General features: G+C 42.1%; 1 protein-coding gene across 5 annotated transcripts in view; it reads right to left on the reverse strand.

The window, feature by feature from the left end:
• METAP1D (methionyl aminopeptidase type 1D, mitochondrial) overlaps nucleotides 1-19,305 on the reverse strand; it is a 106,115-nt gene that overhangs the window by 24,176 nt on the left and 62,634 nt on the right. For 4 of the 5 annotated variants that reach the window (XM_081182951.1, XM_081182950.1, XM_081182953.1 and 1 more), the window contains 3 exons: nucleotides 12,127-12,275; nucleotides 11,275-11,317; nucleotides 1,693-1,856 (listed from right to left, as the gene is read on the reverse strand). In XM_081182951.1, the coding sequence (XP_081039077.1) occupies nucleotides 1,693-1,856; nucleotides 11,275-11,317; nucleotides 12,127-12,275 (356 nt within the window). Of the gene's footprint in view, nucleotides 1-1,692; nucleotides 1,857-11,274; nucleotides 11,318-12,126; nucleotides 12,276-12,597; nucleotides 12,999-19,305 lie in introns of those variants that run through there. The other variant, XM_081182954.1, reaches the window with a different exon arrangement.

A 19,305-nucleotide genomic window follows, 5' to 3' on the forward strand; every position in this document is an offset into this window, starting at 1 on the left:
GTGATAATTTTCTACATTCATAGCCTTCAATGGGGGGGGGAGAGGGGGAAAAAAGAACGAGAGCCACAAAGGAAAATTACTTTAACAAGAAAGTACAGAGAGTAAAAATGGAAGAAGAGACAAAAAAAATAAAAAAAAAATGGGGGTGGGGGGGAGGTGGAAGAGGGGGGGAAATAAGCAGGGAGGGGGGAAAAAGTTTAAAAAATAGATCTGGTAGGGAGGAATAGCAAGACAGGGAGAACAACAGCAATGCTCAAAAAGCCTATGTGCAGCTGTGTTGCACAATTAAATTGAATTTTTTTTCCCCTGCAGTTGATGAATGTGACTACTGCAAATGTTCCTCTGTAGTTAGCTATCATTTGTTGTTCCGTGACAGGAAAAGGATAATTACCTCTCAGAGAGAATCAAAGGCTGACATGCCCTTTAGACACAGCCATGAATGCAGCGCTCGAGAGAATGCTTGAATAAGAATCTCGTCTTCTGTGCCCCCTTCGACTCGGGAATAAATTTTGTTAAAATGCAAGAGCACCACCAGTAAATTTGTTGAACCCTAGGTGTTCAAAAATATGGAGCTGCATCCATCGACTCATCCCATTTGCAAAAATAAAACTACATTTTGAATTCACTTCTATTACATTCATGGACAGTAAGATAGTGAGATATGCATTAAATTTCTTTTCCCAGTAGGGGTCTGATTCAACATTTCCTACGAAAGAACAGATAGACACTATCCTTTTTCCCCAGGCTAGTTAGCCTATAATTTAAAACTGTCAAAAACACAATTTTATACAAAGTCTTCAATAAAAGCTTCTCGGATATAACCCAAAGTGGTTTTACTAAAGTTTGATTCAGACTCTGTTACAATATTTTTAAAGCTATAAATACATCAAACTGATATTTTCCTGCTCTCTTTTCTTATTTCTCTTAAAGTATTTGAAGATTCATACAGGGGGGGGGAGGGAAGACAGCATCTTTTCAGGGTTCTGAGCAATGCGTGTTTTTGTAGGCATCGAGATCCATGCAATTTCTTCCCGATAGCATTAACATATTAATTAAAGGGCATTAAGGCGCAACCTTTTTAAAAAAGAAAAAAAAATGTGTGCAAATAGTAAAAGGATCAAATAATACGTTTTAATAGACCAGAACATGATGGACCACTGGTTTTATCATATTGTTCCAGGATCAAAGCCTCTCACAAGAGATGGACCTCCTAAAGGGAGATCCCTTGCATTTAAATCTGTCTGCATTTTGTTATAAAAGGGGAAGGGGTTTGTAGCACTGAATAATTCTGACAACCTTTAGCAGTTCTTCGTGGCATGGATAAAAAGTCCTTGCAGGCATTATTTATCAGGCAACAGACACAACGCTCCCTCCCTCCATCTCCAATATGATTTTATTAAGGTAGTCAAAGCAGCTACCAATCATACCTGCAAAGGTAGGGAGCCAGCCAGTCTTAGAAATGTCTTTGGCTTTTCCTACAGGGCTCTATCCACTGACCCTGTCTAGTGCAATTCACTTTTTAAAATCCTTTCTTACCCAGGGAACAACATTACAGCCTGGCAGTTCACATAGTGATATCAGACTGAAATGATGGTTCTGAATCATAAAACATGTCATCAGCTTTGTACCAAACCACCAATAACCTTTGTCCCACTTGCCAGCCTTCCCTTTACTTGTCACTATAAGGCTTACCTGATTGTATTTCCAATTACAGAGAAAGGAGCCCCAGGTCTGCAAGCTGCAATTGCTTCATCTCTACATTTCCTGGCAACCTCCACTAACTTTTGACCAGACTCATCCACGTTGCCCACTAGAATTGTTTCGGAAGTGTCACCATGGTAGCCACTGAAGTACACCTAAGCACATGCAGAAATGCAAAAGAGACATTTGCGCTTTGCAGCCAGGTGCCAGGACATTCTTGGGTTTCTTTCACAATGCGTTTAAGGTGCAAATAAAAAAATAAAATAAAATAAAATAATTGAAATGCAGCAAGTGGAACAGAAAATTGGGTGGTGGAAGGGAGTTAGTTCTCGTCTGTTAGCTGTGATCATTCATGATAATGAGAAGGCCGTCACTGTCAAACATCAACCCGGGCGCAGGTTTTCTCCTCAAACACGAGCTACGAAATTAAAGGCTGTGAATTTAAGGCTACGGTCCTGCACAGAATTAGGCTATTCAAATCACACTGGTCAACGGGATTTTAGCGGCTTTAACAGTGATGAGTAAACTAACGAGGAACATGGAAGCCAAGGCTGGAAAAACTAGAAACAATGTACCACAAATTATCCTCCTCATGAGAACGAAATGCAAAGGTTGGCTTGAGAAAGCACAATCCGTTGGATAAGCCAGAATCGGGATTTAGGCCTAAAGACCATCCTTCTGTGGACACACTTACTGAGAGGCTACTTATTGGAAAGAAAATTAAATCTCATCTTGCACCGAACATCCTCTCCCCTTCATTCCTGCAACAGATTCGATCATGTAGGGCATGAGATGAGATAACAGCACAAAGGATGAGAACGTAAGTCCAACATAGGATTTTTGAGGTTTACAATGTATGTCACATCTATAGATTAGACAGCTCCATATCTGGAATTTAGGATTTACATAAATCCTATATTTATACAAACATCTATAGCTTCAGCAGCTGGGACATCTTTAGTTGCCACATTTGAAAACAGTTCTTATAACCATCTGTTACAATGCTTTTTTATTTTATTTTTTGCTTCTTATTGGGTTTTCAAAAAGAAAATAAGGCAGAAGACTGGCAATGGCGGACGTGTACACAGTATAAATAAAATGCTCTATGGGTGCCTCCAAACTTTCTGTATTTTTCAGGAGAGATTCATGTGCTTTCTAGAACTTCAGGTTTGCACAATTAAAGTGGACTTATGAGCTGTTGCCCTAGTGCAACAAACCCGCTTTTTAAAAAATGGCTTTTTTGCAGTTTGGAATGTGATGGGGAAAGGCATTGAAAAGTGTGAGAATGAATGGATGTTTCAACAGAAAGTCATGTAAATACCCCACAAGCAAATCAGGATGAACGCTCATTGCCATATAACTGTCCCAATAACAAATCAGAATGGATCTACTATATATTTTGGAAAGTTGCTATTTTTGTCGGTTTGCTCTGCCTCTTAAGGTATCGTAATCCAATTTTGTATGATGGTTCCTAAGTTCAAGGAGCAGGTTTTCGTTTATGTTTGGGTACAACTGGATGCCATTTTGAATCAAGATGGGCAGGCTGCCCCTTTCAGAACCACACTGATTTTAAAACTGCACTGGTGGTTTTCGTTTGTTTGTTTGTTTGTTTGTTTGTTTCCTAGAATTTCTGAGCAATGCAGGGCACAGGGCCAATACTATTCAACAAAGACCAGACGTAGCCTAACCACTGTGTAACCTTTGTGGTAGAAGATCAGGATAAATGCTGATTAAACTGGTTATCTGGAGGTACATCAGAGAAACCAAAGTCTTAGATTTGTCACTGTATGGTATTACACAGTTCAGATTTTATCAGCAGCTAACGTTTATTAAATAGTTTCAAACTAGAGTACTTTATAGATTTCTCAGCTGACATCTCCAATTTTAGAATGGCAGAGTCTTAATATCTGCTGTTTAAGAACTATGCACAATAAGGTACACAAGAGACAAAAATAAAATCTATGTAAGAAGCATTATTTTAATAAGCCAGCGCTTACCAAAATGTTTCTTATTAAGTTTAAAGGGAAGCACCTGAGACTAGTCCTGCACAAAGCCTGAAAGAGTCAATGTCCATCTTCATGGAAATAGGCCTCATTGTACAGAATAACTTTCCTCCAATTAAACACACATCAGGGCATAACTGCGCTTACTCACTAAAGAGAGTATGATGGTTTGATAGACTTGTTGCAATTTTTTTTTTAGGTGAAATCCAGATTGTTTTTGGCACCATACTAAATGATAGTTGTTTCCACTTATGCTTTTAGTCATGCTGTCCAATCCCATAACCTCCAACATTTCTCTGAGGAAAATAGGGACACCCTATTCAATAATAATAACAATAATAATTTTATTATTTATACCTCACCCATTTGACTGGGTTGCCCCAGCCACTCTGGGCAGCTCCCCTAAATAAATAAATTTTATTTATATCCCGCCCTCCCCAGCCGAAGCCGGGCTCAGAGTGGCTAACAACAATAAAAGTAACACAGCATTCTAAAATCAATTCATTCTAAAATCAATTCAAAATCAAATTAATGGCAACCACTGGGCTAGAGTTCTATGAGGATTACCAAAGGAGGGGGGTCAGACTGTGCCTTGGCCAAAGGCCCTGCGGAAAGATGTCAAGTCCCACAAGGCCCTAGTCTCTTGTGACAGAGTGTTCCACCAGATCGGGGCCACAGCCGAAAAAGCTCTGGCTCTGGTTGAGGCCAGCCTAACCTCCCTGTGGCCCGGGACAGATGTTTTTGTTTGAAGACCGTAAGGTCCTCCATGGGACATACCAGGAGAGGCGGTCCCGTAGGTACGTGGGTCCTAGGCCGTATAGGGCTTTAAAGGTTAAAACCAGCACCTTAAACCTGATTCTGTACTCCATCGGGAGCCAGTGCAGCTGGTATAGCACCAGGTGAATGTGATCCCGTGGCAAGGACCCCGTAAAGGGTCTCACCGCGGCATTCTGCACCTGCTAAATAAAACATTAAACATTAAAAAAACCTTCCCTATGCAGGTGTGCCTTCAGATGTCTTCTAAAGGTTATCACCTTGCCTGGGGGGTCACATAACTCCATACCCACTGACATTTTTCCACTGAAAATAGGGACAGCCTGTGGGTTAAACCACAGGGCCTAGGACTTGCCAATCAGAAGGTTGGCGGTTCGAATCACCGCAATGGGGTGAGCTCCCGTTGCTCGGTCCCTGCTCCTGCCAACCTAGCAGTTCGAAAGCATGTCAAAGTGCAAGTAGATAAATAGGTACCGCTCCGGCGGGAAGGTAAACGGCGTTTCCGTGCACTGCTCTGGTTTAGTCATGCTGGCCACATGACCCGGAAGCTGTACGCCGTCTCCCTCGGCCAATAAAGCGAGATGAGCGCCGGAACCCCAGTGTCGGCCACGACTGGACTTAATGGTCAGGGGTCCCTTTACCTTTACCTACCATACCCTCCAACGTTTCTCCAATGAAAAGTGTCCTAAGGAAAAGCGGGACATTCCGGCATCAAATCAGAAACAGGGATGGCTTCTGTAAATCTGGGACTGTCCTTGGAAAATAGAGACACATTCCTATTCCTAAATATGAATAAGCAAGCCTATTCATATTTAGCCACAAGCAAATCCCACTATATTCAAGACTACTCCCCCCCCCCCGTTAAGTGTGCACACTTACTAGGGAGTAAGCTACACTGAGCACTATACTATGTACTTGTGACTAAGCATTCATAGTAAAGCGCCACCCGCATTCATAGGACTGCACTATTAAGCATGTGACTGTTCACTGAAAGTATTGCAGAACTCAAAGCAACTTCCTTCTAAGAAGGGTGCATCACTGAAGATCACTGAAAGTCTCCCCAAAGTATCATGGGACTTGCATGCCTAACAATCCTATACATGACTAGCCAGACAGAGGTCCTATTCAATTCAATGGGACGTACTCCTGAGTAAGTGTGTACAGGATCACAGCCTTTGTCTTTCTGGATTGCACCCACTGGATGCAAGCCGCCAGGCCAGCTGCTCCAACCTAACAAATGGAGATGATACAGCAATTTTATCTGGTTAATTGCTTCCATTATTTTTAATGAATAGAAACCAACAGATGCTATCATTTTCACTACCCAGTAAAACCTCTATACTATTTTCTTTCAGGAGTTAGGGCATTTCTCAGTATCCTTTTGCTTATTACTTTACCTCTCGGTCTTTCAGACACAAAAGCACATGATCCCTTAAGCCACTACTACGTTGCGGGTGGGTAAAAAAGCATAGTTTAAAAATTAAATCTTATAATTTCAGCCACTTTTCCATAGCCTTGGAAAAGCAAGACAGTATAAAGATATAAAGTATACATCTTTTATAAAGATGTATTATGCTGGTAATGCTTTATTAACCACTGCTACAATGCATACAATTCATCTTTCATTATTTATATTTTTAAGGTGCATAAACAATAGTTACAGCAAATAAGCAGAATATAGTAGTTTTCAAAGTGTCAATCCTAAAATTATGACTGTCTATTAAGAGATGGGATAGCCCTACATGATAATTATTGGTTAAGAGCTGTAGTGTGTTGATAGTCAGTGAAGTACAAAGAACTGGTTTCTACAATCCTTTAAACAATATGTGAAGTCCATGTGATTGCAGTAAATAAAACACATTCCGCTGTAGTCTCTAATTTTTCCGCAAATTAATAAGAGTAAAATACATTTAGTTTGTTATTCCTAGACAATTTGCGCTCACCAAAAGAGCATTTACATTTGATAGGCAGATTATTATTTAATCATTTTATAGATTGTGTACACATCCATAAACAAATTATTGTAAAAGCCATGTACTGCAATTGTCCTTTTCTTCGGTCCATAATCATTGCTTCTACCTATGAAATGGCCCAGTTTATGCCCATTAGGAAAGGTTAATTATAAACACTGTCAAGAAAGTCTTCCTCAGACATATTAGATATGAATTATTATAGACTAACCAAAAGGAGGAGGATCAATAACTGCAGGAAGTAGACATTTTACTTGTGATTTTCACATTATGGTCCCAGGAAAGGTTCTATGATTATAAGGGAAAATTTGGAGTGAACTTTAGAAAATTATTTTTTTAATGGTACTTTAAAGGTAGGGGTGTTAACACTGGAATTAGCTTAGATCTGAGTGAAAAGGCAAATCTGAATCTAGAAGAAGCATACCTTTGTGGGAATAAATGCGACATTATCAAAATTACAGAAGTAAGTGCCACTGAGCTCAACAGAATTCATGTTCAGGGCATGTGTGCTGAGGCCTACAGCTTTAGAAACATGTCATCTGGTCTTAGGGTAAAATGTTCCAATGCCAGAACACAAAGCATCAGTCACAAGGGGAAAGACTAGCAGAAGGAACTAATGGCACGAGGAGAAGGAGCTTACAAACTGCCAATGGCCCTGTAATGCAGAGAGAATATTTTGTTTCCATGGCAAAAGTGGGCTGTAGGGCAACTAATATATACAGTGGTACCTCGGGTTACATACGCTTCAGGTTACATACGCTTCAGGTTACAGACTCCGCTAACCCAGAAATAGTACCTCGGGTTAAGAACTTTGCTTCAGGATGAGAACAGAAATCGTGCAGTGGCAGCAGGAGGCCCCATTAGCTAAAGTGGTGCTTCAGGTTAAGAACAATTTCAGGTTAAGAACGGATCTCCGGAACGAATTAAGTACTTAACCCGAGGTACCACCAAGCCGCCAAGAGGGACTGAAGCAACCCAGTCAGATGGGTTGGGTATGTATGTATGTATGTATGTATGTATAAAGAAAGAAAGAAAGAAAGAAAGAAAGAAAGAAAGAAAGAAAGAAAGAAAGAAATTCATCGGAGAAATGTTGAGGGTATGCTCCAGGAGGCAATATCGTTAGAGGCCAGGATCCAAGGAACCATGCGATTGGTGCTGTGTCCAAGACTGCTTTGATGTACACTTTCTAGGAGCTTTTTATCATAGGCTTACTGCTACTACTTAAGGAGCGACACTAGTGGCGTTCCACTTTGGGGAATGAGTTACTCTGGGAGTCATGACAGGCAAGAACATTATTTTCTCAAAGGCTTTTTTAATGCTTGTATTCTATTCTATTCTATTCTATTCTATTCTATTCTATTCTATTCTATTCTATTCTATTCTATTCTATTCTATTCTATTCTATTCTATTCTATTGCAGCTGCATTGTAAGCCACCTTGTGGAGATAACTGGACCAAAAAAAAAAGCAGAATATGCACCTTTAATGTGGATAAATAAATGGATGTAGCAAAATGTTTCCTGAAACAGAAGGGACTTTCAAAAGTACTTTTGTAACATGGCTCTGCTGGTTGGTTGGTTTTTTTGTTTTAAAAAAAGGGGGCAGGTAAACAGTCCCATGAGACGTGTCCAAGCTGTAGTTCTGTGGGCTCCAGACAGCAGCAAGGATCCAAAAAGGTATTTTAGGTTGTGTGACTTCTCAAACATTGGAAGGAATCAAACACAACTGCAGAAGAGCATACAAAAATAGCAGCTGCAAAAATTGGTGCTCTGGAGGGCCTCAGGGGGAAAATCAAGGCACATTTAATAGTTATTTGGACAATTTATATACTGCTTAATTGCAGTCATCTCTAAGCAATGAACAAGTCACTCAATCCAATGAAATAAAGGTTAGAAAAAAAACACAAAACCCCCAGTTAACACTAAAATAATGGAGTTCTGTTGTAATGCCTGCTGAAATAAGGACGGAAAGTCTTCAGTAGGTGCTGGGGGGTTTAGCAAGGGGAAATATTCATATCGCTTCTCCTTCATGCAAAGTTTGTTTGTGGCTTGTCCATTATGCAACTTTTGTTGTGTTGGTACAGTGTTCAAAAGCGAGTAATCGGAAGATAAGGAGTCCGTCAAAAGAAACCGGAAACCATAGTCCTGACAGCTCTTTTTGTGCATGTTGACTCCTCTGACTTTGAACAGAAGACCCCTTATGCCATCTCACAGGCTGCTTATGAAATTGCCCTTCAGTTGGAACCGGGGTGGGGAGCCACTGGTCTAGGAGCTGAATGTAGCTCCCAGACTTCTCTGACTGGCCCTTGGAACTTTCCCCAGGCTATGCCCCTCACAACTGTAACCCCTCTTACCTAGGAGTAAGTCCCATTGAATTCAACTAGGACTGCACTGTTGGCCGCTCTTAGGACAAACAGCATAATTCCCACAACTGCATACAGGAATGCCCTGATGGATAGTTTTGGTTTAGAAAGGTGGCTTTAGGAAGGTAAGATTTTGAGCAAAGATACTGTGTGGAAGGGAGAATACGTAAGCTTTTCTTCACCTCCTATTTTTCCATACTAAATCTTCCCACTAAGCTGTTCCATGGGACGTGGGTGGTGTTGTGGTCTAAACCACAGAGCCTAGGGCTTGCTGATTGGAAGGTCGGCGGTTCAAATCCCCGCGATGCGGTGAGCTCCCATTGCTCGGTCCCTGCTCCTGCCAACCTAGCAGTTTGAAAGCACGTCAGAGTGCAAGTAGATAAATAGGTACCGCTCCGGCGGGAAGGTAAACTGCGTTTCTGTGCGCTGCTCTGGTTTCGCCATAAGTGGCTTAGTCATGCTAGCCGCATGACCCAGAAAATCTGTCTGTGGACAAACATCACCTCCCTCGGCCAGTAAAGCGAGATGAACACCGCAACCCCAGAGTCATTCGCGACTGGACTTAACTGTCAGGGGTCCTTTACCTTTTAAGCTGTTCCATGCCCACCTAATTCAATAATTCTAGATGCATGTTTCCTCAGTTGATGCATCATGTCATATTTTGGCATCTAACATGTAGCTTGCCTGTGATTGTCAACATGGAAGACTTGAGGATTAGGCCTATGTGTATTTCGAACAGCAAAAGTCACTTGTAGTTAAATGGGTGACATTACAATGCTTAGTTTAGGGTTGTGCAGAATGCAATGTGTTATATTTTATTAAAAACCCCACAAACTAATACTTATTACAGTATAAAGATCAAAATATCTAAATCCGCATCTATCTAAACTATTACCGAACGTGAACTGACTTCAGAGGTTAAAGTGTACTACCTGTGCCAACGTTAAATGAAATAAATTTTACAGGGAGGAAGCAAGGGATGGTGTCCAACTAAGTCTGAGTAGAACCATTAAAATTAATGGACTTAATTCTATGAGTCTACCCTGAGTATGGCTAATGTTCAATATCATCCTAGTAATGATCACTGCAGAATTTGGAAACTCTGAATGGTTATGCAATTTTTTTCTTGAGCATTGCAAAATCTGTCTAACTTGATGGGTGGTCACTGCGTCCATAAGGCAAAAATGACAAAAAAACTAAAAAATCCTCAAAGGAGTATAATGGACTACAAACACGACAGAGGCACCACAGATGGAATAAAGGTGAAATCACCGTTAGCATCCAGGAAATATCCGTTGTTCCAAAATTTACAATTACACTTGAAGTTTCCAAAAATGCAGGAAGTTTAAAAACATACATGTTATTTAAAAGATTAAAATTTAGGACTTACATGCATAATAAAGATATAATAGCCAACATTAATTTAATGAGTTGTAAAGGAAAGGAGGTTATGAAATATTGACAAAACCCAATTATTTTCTCTTTTGATAACTGTACATATTCCTATTTATGCTTTGAGCATAAACTGGTTCTTACAAGGTTTATTTTCAAACCAAGATTCATACCACAAAAATGGAACGCCCCTATTTAGATCAATGGCTATATTGGACATCTATATATCTATATACACAGTGGGATCCACAACTCAGATAAGTGAAAGGATTGGGTTTCAAACTTAAGTCTCAAGGGAAAACCAAGCAATTTGAGTTAAGGGAGCTGCAAGTCAGGTTGTGCAAAACCAAAGAATTGGGCTATAAACTTAAGTCTCGAGGGAAATCCAAGCATTTTGGATTAACTGAGCCGCAGATCAAGTTGCGTATTTGTGAGCAAAGGGGTTTAGGGCTCTTATGCCACAAATGGAACACAATACTACCTTCAGGGATTTTAATAAATGTAGGGAATACGGCAAGCAAAAGAGTTGCTGTCCAAATAGACTGACATACACAGGCCAATGTAGCCTCTAATGACAGAGTAAGATAATGACAGGCCCCACTCAAAATCAGCAGGAAGAGGGAGATCAATCTTGGCAGAGTGAAGGAAAAATGCTGGCTTTCTTCATGTTAGCTCATCTCATACATATCTGTCTTCAGCTGCTGCCCAGTACTGTGGTGCTCTGCATTAACTACACAGTGGATCAATAACAATTACACCTTCTCAAAAACATGACACATAGCAGGATTGGGTTGACATTTCACTTAGGCCAACATTGATCTCAGTGCATCTGATTCCAGCCCTAAATTCAAGTCAGGCCTGGGTCTAGTTGGAATAAACACAGAGGGTGTGTGTGGTGGTGGTGGTGGGGGAACAAAAGAGGAAACCAGCTGCTTGGCTTGGATGTAAAATGGCACATTTACCCGTGTACGCTACATTTGCAATCTACTATTCTTCCTGTTGCTACTAGAAATTCTGAAAGTTGATCAAAGGCTATTAAAAAAACAGCAACCCCAAAAACACGGATTACTCACCGTGACATCAATGTTGATAATATCACCATCTTGGAGAGGGCGGCTTAAGCATCGTCATAGGAGGGGAGAAAGAACAACAACACATAATGGTGATAGGCAGTTCTCAATAAGGAAATATAAGAACGCACACACGAACATGCACATAATCACATATACACCTAAACAAACATAAGAGGAGCGAACATAATTGAGCAGAACAGGGAGGAGGTAGATGGCATCGCCACTTTTGGTCTTTAAGCTCCCACCAGTTCAAAAGAATCCCAAACAAATAAATGGGATAATATATCATAATATAAAATAATATAAAAGGCAAGAAATGAAAATTATAACCATCATTATCTTATCACAATTACAAGACTGATGGTTGGCACCTTTTACTTTGTGAAGAGGCAATATTAATTAATAATTAGCTATATATTGGTGTATAATTTTTTTTTTTTAAATCCACCTTTAGGTAATGTAATTTTTCTTTTGAGTGATTTTCTCTCTCTTGGATGATAACGCCCCATAGCCTGCTGGGAAGAGATGGCAAAGCACTAATCATTGTTTTTATTACTGCACACCTTCCTTATGTGCCAACATCATTTTCTTACAGCATGACAACCAGCTGTATTAAGACTATTTTTTTGGTAGAATTCAATAAAACTGCTGCGGGCACTGGGTGCAATTCACCAAGCGTGGCTGCTGTGAAATCTCTATTAAGGAAGAAGCTTCCGTACAGACCCATTGAATTGGGTGGATTTAAAGCATCATGCATTTATATTGTATAAAATATAAAAAGAAATACACAATGTACTAGCAAAATATTTCAATTCTGCAGTGGGAGGGAAAAGAAACAAGAACTCGGAGTACCTGTCAGGAATCCCATGGCACACCACGTTGTTGACTGAGGTACAAACGGATTTTGGGAAATTTCCATAGCCCAGAGGTGATGGGTAGGCATCTCGCCTGATTATTTCATGGTGAACCAAGCAATCTATTTCTTCTGTAGTCATGCCAACCTGAAAGATTGTGATTTAAAATTTGCGATGAATTAAGTGCCTAGTGGGCCCTGCATATGGAACACGATAAAAGGAATGCTTTTAACGAGAAACTAGAGCTACCACACAGCTTGTGCCTCTGACAAAAATTAGCTTCCTTGAAGAACGGTTCAATACCAGGCACCTGTTATGGGAGGCACTTGGTCACTTCCAGAAGAAAAGCAAACAGGTAGCTCAGGATTTTGGACGCTCAGGAAAGACTGCTCTCTAACAGCTAGCCCAGTGGCCACAGGGACATTGAAACATAAGGAAGTTGCTTTGTACTGAGTATTTATCTACGTACCTTACCATCGTTGACACAGACTGTTAGTATCTCTCCAGGGTTTCAGCCCTACCAGGAGATAATGGGACCTGGACCTGGGACCTTTTGTATGCCAATTAGCTTCTGGGCCCAATTAAAAGTGCTGGTTTTGACCTATTAAGCCTTTAACTGCTCAGGACCGCTATATGTCAAGGATCCCCATATAAACTGTCCTGGACTCCGCTTTCATCACCTTAGGCCCTTCTTTGTGTGGCACCTCCACAGGGCCCAGAGGGCAGCAACACGAGAACGGGCCTTTTCTGTGGTGGCTCCCCGTTTGTGGAATGCTCTCCCCAGGGAGGTTCGCCTGCCGCCCTTATTATATATTTTTAGGCGCCAGGCAAAAACATTCCTCTTCAACCATACCCTTGGCTGATTAATATCCTACAGCCTTTTAAATGTATCTGTGGGAAGGAGGGGGTGGTTATTGTTTTATTGTTTTGGTTTAACTATTTACTTATGTCTTATCTTGTATTTTTCCCTCTGTGAACAACTCTGAGATCTCTTGATGAAGGGTAGTATATACATTTAATAAATAAATAAAAAATAAGATATACACTGCTCTACCACAGAATTATGGTCCGCGGGTGACACTGTGGGTTAAACCACAGAGCCTAGGACTTGCCGATCGGAAGGTCAGCGGTTCGAATCCCTGCGACGGGGTGAGCTCCCGTTCCTCGGTCCCTGCTCCTGCCAACCTAGCAGTTCGAAAGCATGTCAAAGTGCAAGTAGATAAATAGGTACTGCTCTGGCGGGAAGGTAAACGGCGTTTCCGTGCACTGCTCTGGTTTGCCAGAAGTGGCTTAGTCATGCTGGCCACATGATCCGGAAGCTGCACGCCGGCTCCCTCGGCCAGTAAAGCGAGATGAGCGCTGCAACCCCAGAGTCGGCCATGACTGGACCTAATGGTCAGGGGTCCCTTTACGTTTACCACAGAATTATGGTCCTGGAGCACTCTTTGACTTGGTCTGCATCTGTAGCAGAATGTCCAAGTAGTAACATGGGTGAGAGTAATTTATACTTCAGCTAGTGGAGTTCATTTATGAATCCTACTCTAAATAAATCAGTCCTCAGGTAGCTTGCTAGGCTAGAACCTGTATTCCTGTTATGTTTCACTTACAAAAGAGGTGCTTATGTAGGGAACTTTCAAAAGTGGTATTCTCCCACCAGTAGCCATCTGAAACAGTACAGGCTATTCTGCCATATGTGTTGGTTGGCATCCGTCTGTCTCGGGAGACAATGGAGGAGAGCACCTTTGGGGATGAGGTCAAGCTGTTGGAAGGTTGCAGCGCCTGTTGTGGCTGTAGAGGCAAGTTTAGCTGAAGGCATCCGGTTGTGCTGCTGCAGAGGCACCATGGCGTTCTTCTCTCTCATTTCTCCACTGGTTGCTGCTATGGATACACTGTGGTCATCTGCAAGGAACTCCCGCATGGCAGGGCTGATGTTGCCTGCCTTCAGGTCAACTTGGCAGACATCTTTGTGGTGCAGAGTTGGTCTGCCAATTGGCCTGGTGAAGGAAGCCAGCTTCCTCCCAGGAGTACATCCTGCCATCTTCCATTCTGTGGACGAGATCAAGCCAGCGTGGATTTCACTGAGACAGGAGTGCGAACATGCTGGGATCGTGGGCTTGGGAGAGCACATCTTTGTTTGGAGTTCTGTCCTGCTGTGTGGTACCCAAAATTCTCCTGACGCTGTGCATGTGGAAGGCGTTGAGGCATGGCTCCTGATGGTTGTAAGTTGCCCACGACTCACTTCCATAAAGTGAAGTGATACCATCTGAAGAGGTACAGCCTAATCTTCCACATGTGTAGACCAGACCTTAATCTGGAAGAGATTGTGCAAACTGAGGATTCTCTCACGTGACCTCTGTTCTTCCTGGAAGGTCCTTATAAAGTGAGAATGGCAGCATTGATGGCAGCAAGAATATTATTGGCACAAAAATGGAAGCAAGAAGAATTACCGACAAAAGAAGAATGGAGGACGAAATTGATGGACAATGCAGAACTGGATAAACTAACCGGAAGAATTCGAAACCTGCGGGACCAGAGATTCACAGAAGACTGGTGTAAATTTACGGACTATTTGAAAAGAAATTGTGATGACCAGATTATGGTTTGTTAGGTTTGCAAGAAGTTTTGTGAGGTAAATTATTTGAATTATTGCAAAAACGGTTTAAAGAGGTGGATTGTGAGTTAAGATAATTAAAGGCAATAGGAATTTAAGACATGCAGAAGAAATGATAAACATGGTGGATCATCAGAGGTGCTGATGGAAGTCCAAAAAGACTGTATAAGATGTGAAGTTCTGTGGAATGTATAATAATTGGTATGTTGAAATTAATAAAAATGATATATATATATATATAGAGAGAGAGAGAGAGAGAGAGAGAGAGAGAATGGCAGCATTGTGGGGTTGACGGGTGCTTTGCTAGTCTTGGGGTCCCAGCTAATTCCCAACAATGCCACCGTCTTGGGAGTCACTCCCCAACACTGCCTAAATTTCATCCTTACCACAAATGTACCCTTTGCCTTTCCAGGTCACTTCCACGCATCTGCTGAAGTAGATTCCTCGTGCAGGGTCCTGCCTTTTCGTTATGTTACTCTATAAAATGCCATGTATACACTGATAGTGCTGTATAAATAATGAACCGCAATATGGCATTTGCATTCTCCTGGAGAGCCATTTTCTCCTCAACAGCTTTAGACAAAAGAATTTCCCGTTCCAAACTTCTCTCTACAGTCAAAATTATTTTCCTCTGTATATGCTAGCACCACATTCAGAATTGCCATGGCACTTTAATATTTCTATTCATACTTGGAAACAGCTTGTATAGCAATGTAAGCAGCCCTGACTACAATACAATTTAAACCTGTATTAGCATTTCCATTTTGACACCCCGGTTTCAGACACCTATCATTTCCAGAAACTTCCATTTTTCTGGCTTGGATTTTCCAGATTCTGTTTTATACTGGAGCTGATTATTTCCAGTAAGAATTTGAGAGGAAGAAGAAGAACAAGAAGAAAGCTCTGGACCATTTTTGAATATGAGTAAAGTGGAGGAAAATATACACTTTAAATATTATCATTACAACTCTTTTCCCCAGAACAGAACCAGCTGTGAAATGGCGAGGGTTGAAAGTTGAAATTTGGTAGGAAAACCTCCCTCATTGTCAAGAAGTGCCTTTGAGTGTTCCTGTGAAAATTGGTTGTGATTTGAATGAGCTATAAGCCTATGAATACGACACTTTAGCAGAGGCACTATGATAGGTATAAACTTTCAGTCCCTTACTTTGGTTTCTAGCCATACGCAGCAGCTCTCAATACAGCAAAAAGATTTAGGAAATCAGGTCATGCCATAACTGTGCATGGATTCCTTCTTCCATGTGAAATGGACATAACAGCTGAGGTTTGGGAGTTACAATGATGTATGTGGGAGCACATCGGGTGCTGCAATGGGTTTAAGCCATTCAAGGAATTCTGTTCTTTCGCACTGGATAGAATTCCACCACCGCGGAAGATGGGCAATGACCTCACTGCCTTTGGGCAGAGAGGCAAGCTATAAATAAATGAGACAGACATACTTTGTCTTCACTGACGTACAGCACTGAAAACCCATGACCCAACGAGGGCTGTTGTGATTTTAACAACAGGCAGTTCAGCAGGTTCAGTTTCTATCCCAACACTGCTACAGACCCAAGCAGGGTTTGAGATGTGGACCTAGGAAACCAGGGTTCCATCTGCAATATACATTTAAAGCAGTATCGTGACACTTGAAACCATCATGGTTTCCCCTCAAGACTCCTGGGAACTGCAGTTTGTTAAGGGTATTGAGAGGTGCTGGGAGACACCAATTCACCTCAGAAAACCACAATTTTCTGAGTGGTTTAACAGCCATTCCCTATTTCCAGGGAACTCTAGGATTTGTGGCTCTGTTGGGGGGAGGGGGGGAGTCTCCTAACTCTCAGCACCTTTAACAAACTGCATTGATTCCTGAGGGGAGGCCAAGCTCCTATTTCAATCTCTATCTGTTTCCTCTTTGCTTTGTTTTCCCTATAAACTTTCCCCAGTTGCTATTTGGCAGTATGTTTTTATGAGGCTGAAGGGGCAATTTTCAACAAAAAAAGAGAAGTGTAGGGGAAGGTTTGTCCACCTTCCTTTTCTTTTTCCTTTACAGAAGAGCTTTCCAAACTTTTCAGGTTGGTGACACACTTTTTAGACACACATCATTTCATGGCACAGCAATTGAGTTTTACTAGCAAGCTGGAGGTTAAACTAACCCATTTCCAGCCCCGGAAGGAGCGCGGAGAGCGTTCGCGTGACATGCCTACACACTGCAGCCCACACACAGTTTGGAAAGCTTTGCTTTATGGCTTTCTTATCAATTTCTTCCAATTAATTGTAGATATCACTCCTCCTAAGAGAAAACTCGGTGTTTCTGTATGCCAACAAGTATGCCATCAAAATGAGAGAGTTGTCAGCATGCCTGGGTGGAGTGGAGAGGGGATTCTAGCTTGATGCCTTGCCCATTGGAGTGCATGAACTCAGGGTTGCCATACGTCCGAAATTTCCCAGACATACCCAGAATACTGTAGTTGGAAGCAGTGTCCAGGCGGAAGTTGCCAAAATGTCTGGGAAATTCCAGACGTATAGCAAGCCATGTTGGCAGTGTTGTTTTTGCTGATTTCCCTAGAAAATAGCTCAAAATAGGCAATTTTTAAAAGCGATTTCGCTTTGTGTCTGGATTTTGACTTTTTGAAATATGGCAACTCGATTTAACATCTCTATGAGACCACTGGGATAGATTGTCTGGGGACCTGGAGTGTGTCGTCATCAATATGTTGAGGATGTGTGGCTCATTTTCATCTTCATCTGATATCAAGGAAACTGTTGATGTTCTGGTAGTTGTAATGGGTGGGGTGAGGACTAATCATCTGAAGCTTAATCAAGACAAGACAGAGGTGCTCTTCCTGGTTGTGTGGGAACAGGCTCTGGAATAGGCATTCAAACTGTTTGGGACGGGGTAGCACTCCGCCTGAAGAACTGGTTTGGAGGTACTCCTCAATTTACCCTTGCTCCTGGATTCTCAGGAGATGACCCGAGTACCTTTGTCCAGCTTAACTGGTGCATCAGCTACGCCCATTCCTGAGGAGGTCTGACCTATGTAGTTGCATCTAGACTGAATTTCTGAAATGCATTACACATGGCCGCATTCACACATCACTCTAAGCCATGCTTTGGCACTATGCAGTGGCATAGCGTGTGGGGGACAGGGGCGGTTGCCCCGGGCGCAAAATTGTTAGGAGGCACAAAATTTCAACACCCAGTGCTGCCTCAATACAGCTGCATGCTTCTGTTGCTGGGATCTGTTGGAAATGGCTTCTCCATGTGGACCAGGAAGTGACCTCTCCAGACAACAGAACAACTCTTCTTTTCTTATCTCTGCGACTGTGATCTCCTGGGTGATGCAGAAGTCATTAGGCCATTGAATGTGCATGCATACTCTCAGTTTCCCTCCCTCCCACCTCTTCCCACCCACTCCGTGCAGCCCTGGGCCCTGGCAATCCACGCTACGCCCCTGGCGCCATGTGGATGAGCCAGAATAGGCAGTAGCAAAGTGTCTGCATGCGCACTCCCCTTTTCTCCTCCCGCTGGCTAGGAGGACTTCTTCAGAGTATAGTTTCAAATTTTAAGAATCCCAACTTAGTGTTGTGTTCAAACCTGGTTTGAAGCTAGTTTAGCAAGCCAGCTTCATAACCCATGGGTTTGAAGTTGGCTTGGTAGGAAACAGTTATTTTTTTTCTTCCTATGTTCAGCCTGTACTCAACATTGATATTTGGAAGATCAGCAAAATGTGTCAAAACCAGCCTTTCACTATCAGCCTAGATAGCTCAGTTGGTTAGAGCATGGTGCTGGTAACGCCAAGGTTGCAGGTTCAATCCCTGTATGGGACAGCTGCTTATTTGGACTAGATGACCCTTGGGGTCCCTTCCAACTCTGATCTATGTCTTTTCTTTTATCATTAAAACATATTTCTCCTTGGGCCTCTTCATTCATATCTTTTGCTTTGGTCCCCAAACCAGGCGCTCGACCTACATTCCGGGCTTATCACTTCATCCATACGGACGCCATGTTCTTGTTCTCTGCCCTGGCTCCCATTTCCCTGTAATCTTCACCAGAAACTTCTTTGGCTTATATTTAAAGCTCATTATGCTCTTGCTATCTCTTCTCTTCTCTCTACGCCACCTCCATATCTTCACGGAAGTCCTGATCCCCATCTCTTGTTGCACCATATTGAGTGCCCTTGAATCTGTTGGCAGTAACTCCACAGGGTCTGCCCAAACACAGTCAGCTGAACAGGCGTTTCTATTTTTATAATCTTCAAGAGAGCTTCTGCAACGGAGAGACCAGGCCCACCGGTTGCATCTTCTCCCACAGGGTCCGTTTCCCATGAATACCAATGAAACACAAACTGCAAGATTATCCGTCACAAGTCTGCCGCACTAAGAAGGAAGCCTGCAATTTCAGCGATTGGACTAGATGGCCTTTTGGTCCCTGAATTTTTATATACTCATTATGGCCACAGAATCTCCAGTCTGCAATCTGGGAACGGTGTCCTCATCACGGCCAGCCCTACCATTAGGCTGAATGAGGCAGCTGCCTCAGGCAGCAGATTTTGGGTGTCGTGAAAGA

The sequence above is a fragment of the Podarcis bocagei genome (genome assembly GCF_964188305.1).
Source record: "Podarcis bocagei genome assembly, chromosome: 1".
Taxonomy (NCBI): Eukaryota; Metazoa; Chordata; class Lepidosauria; order Squamata; family Lacertidae; genus Podarcis; species Podarcis bocagei.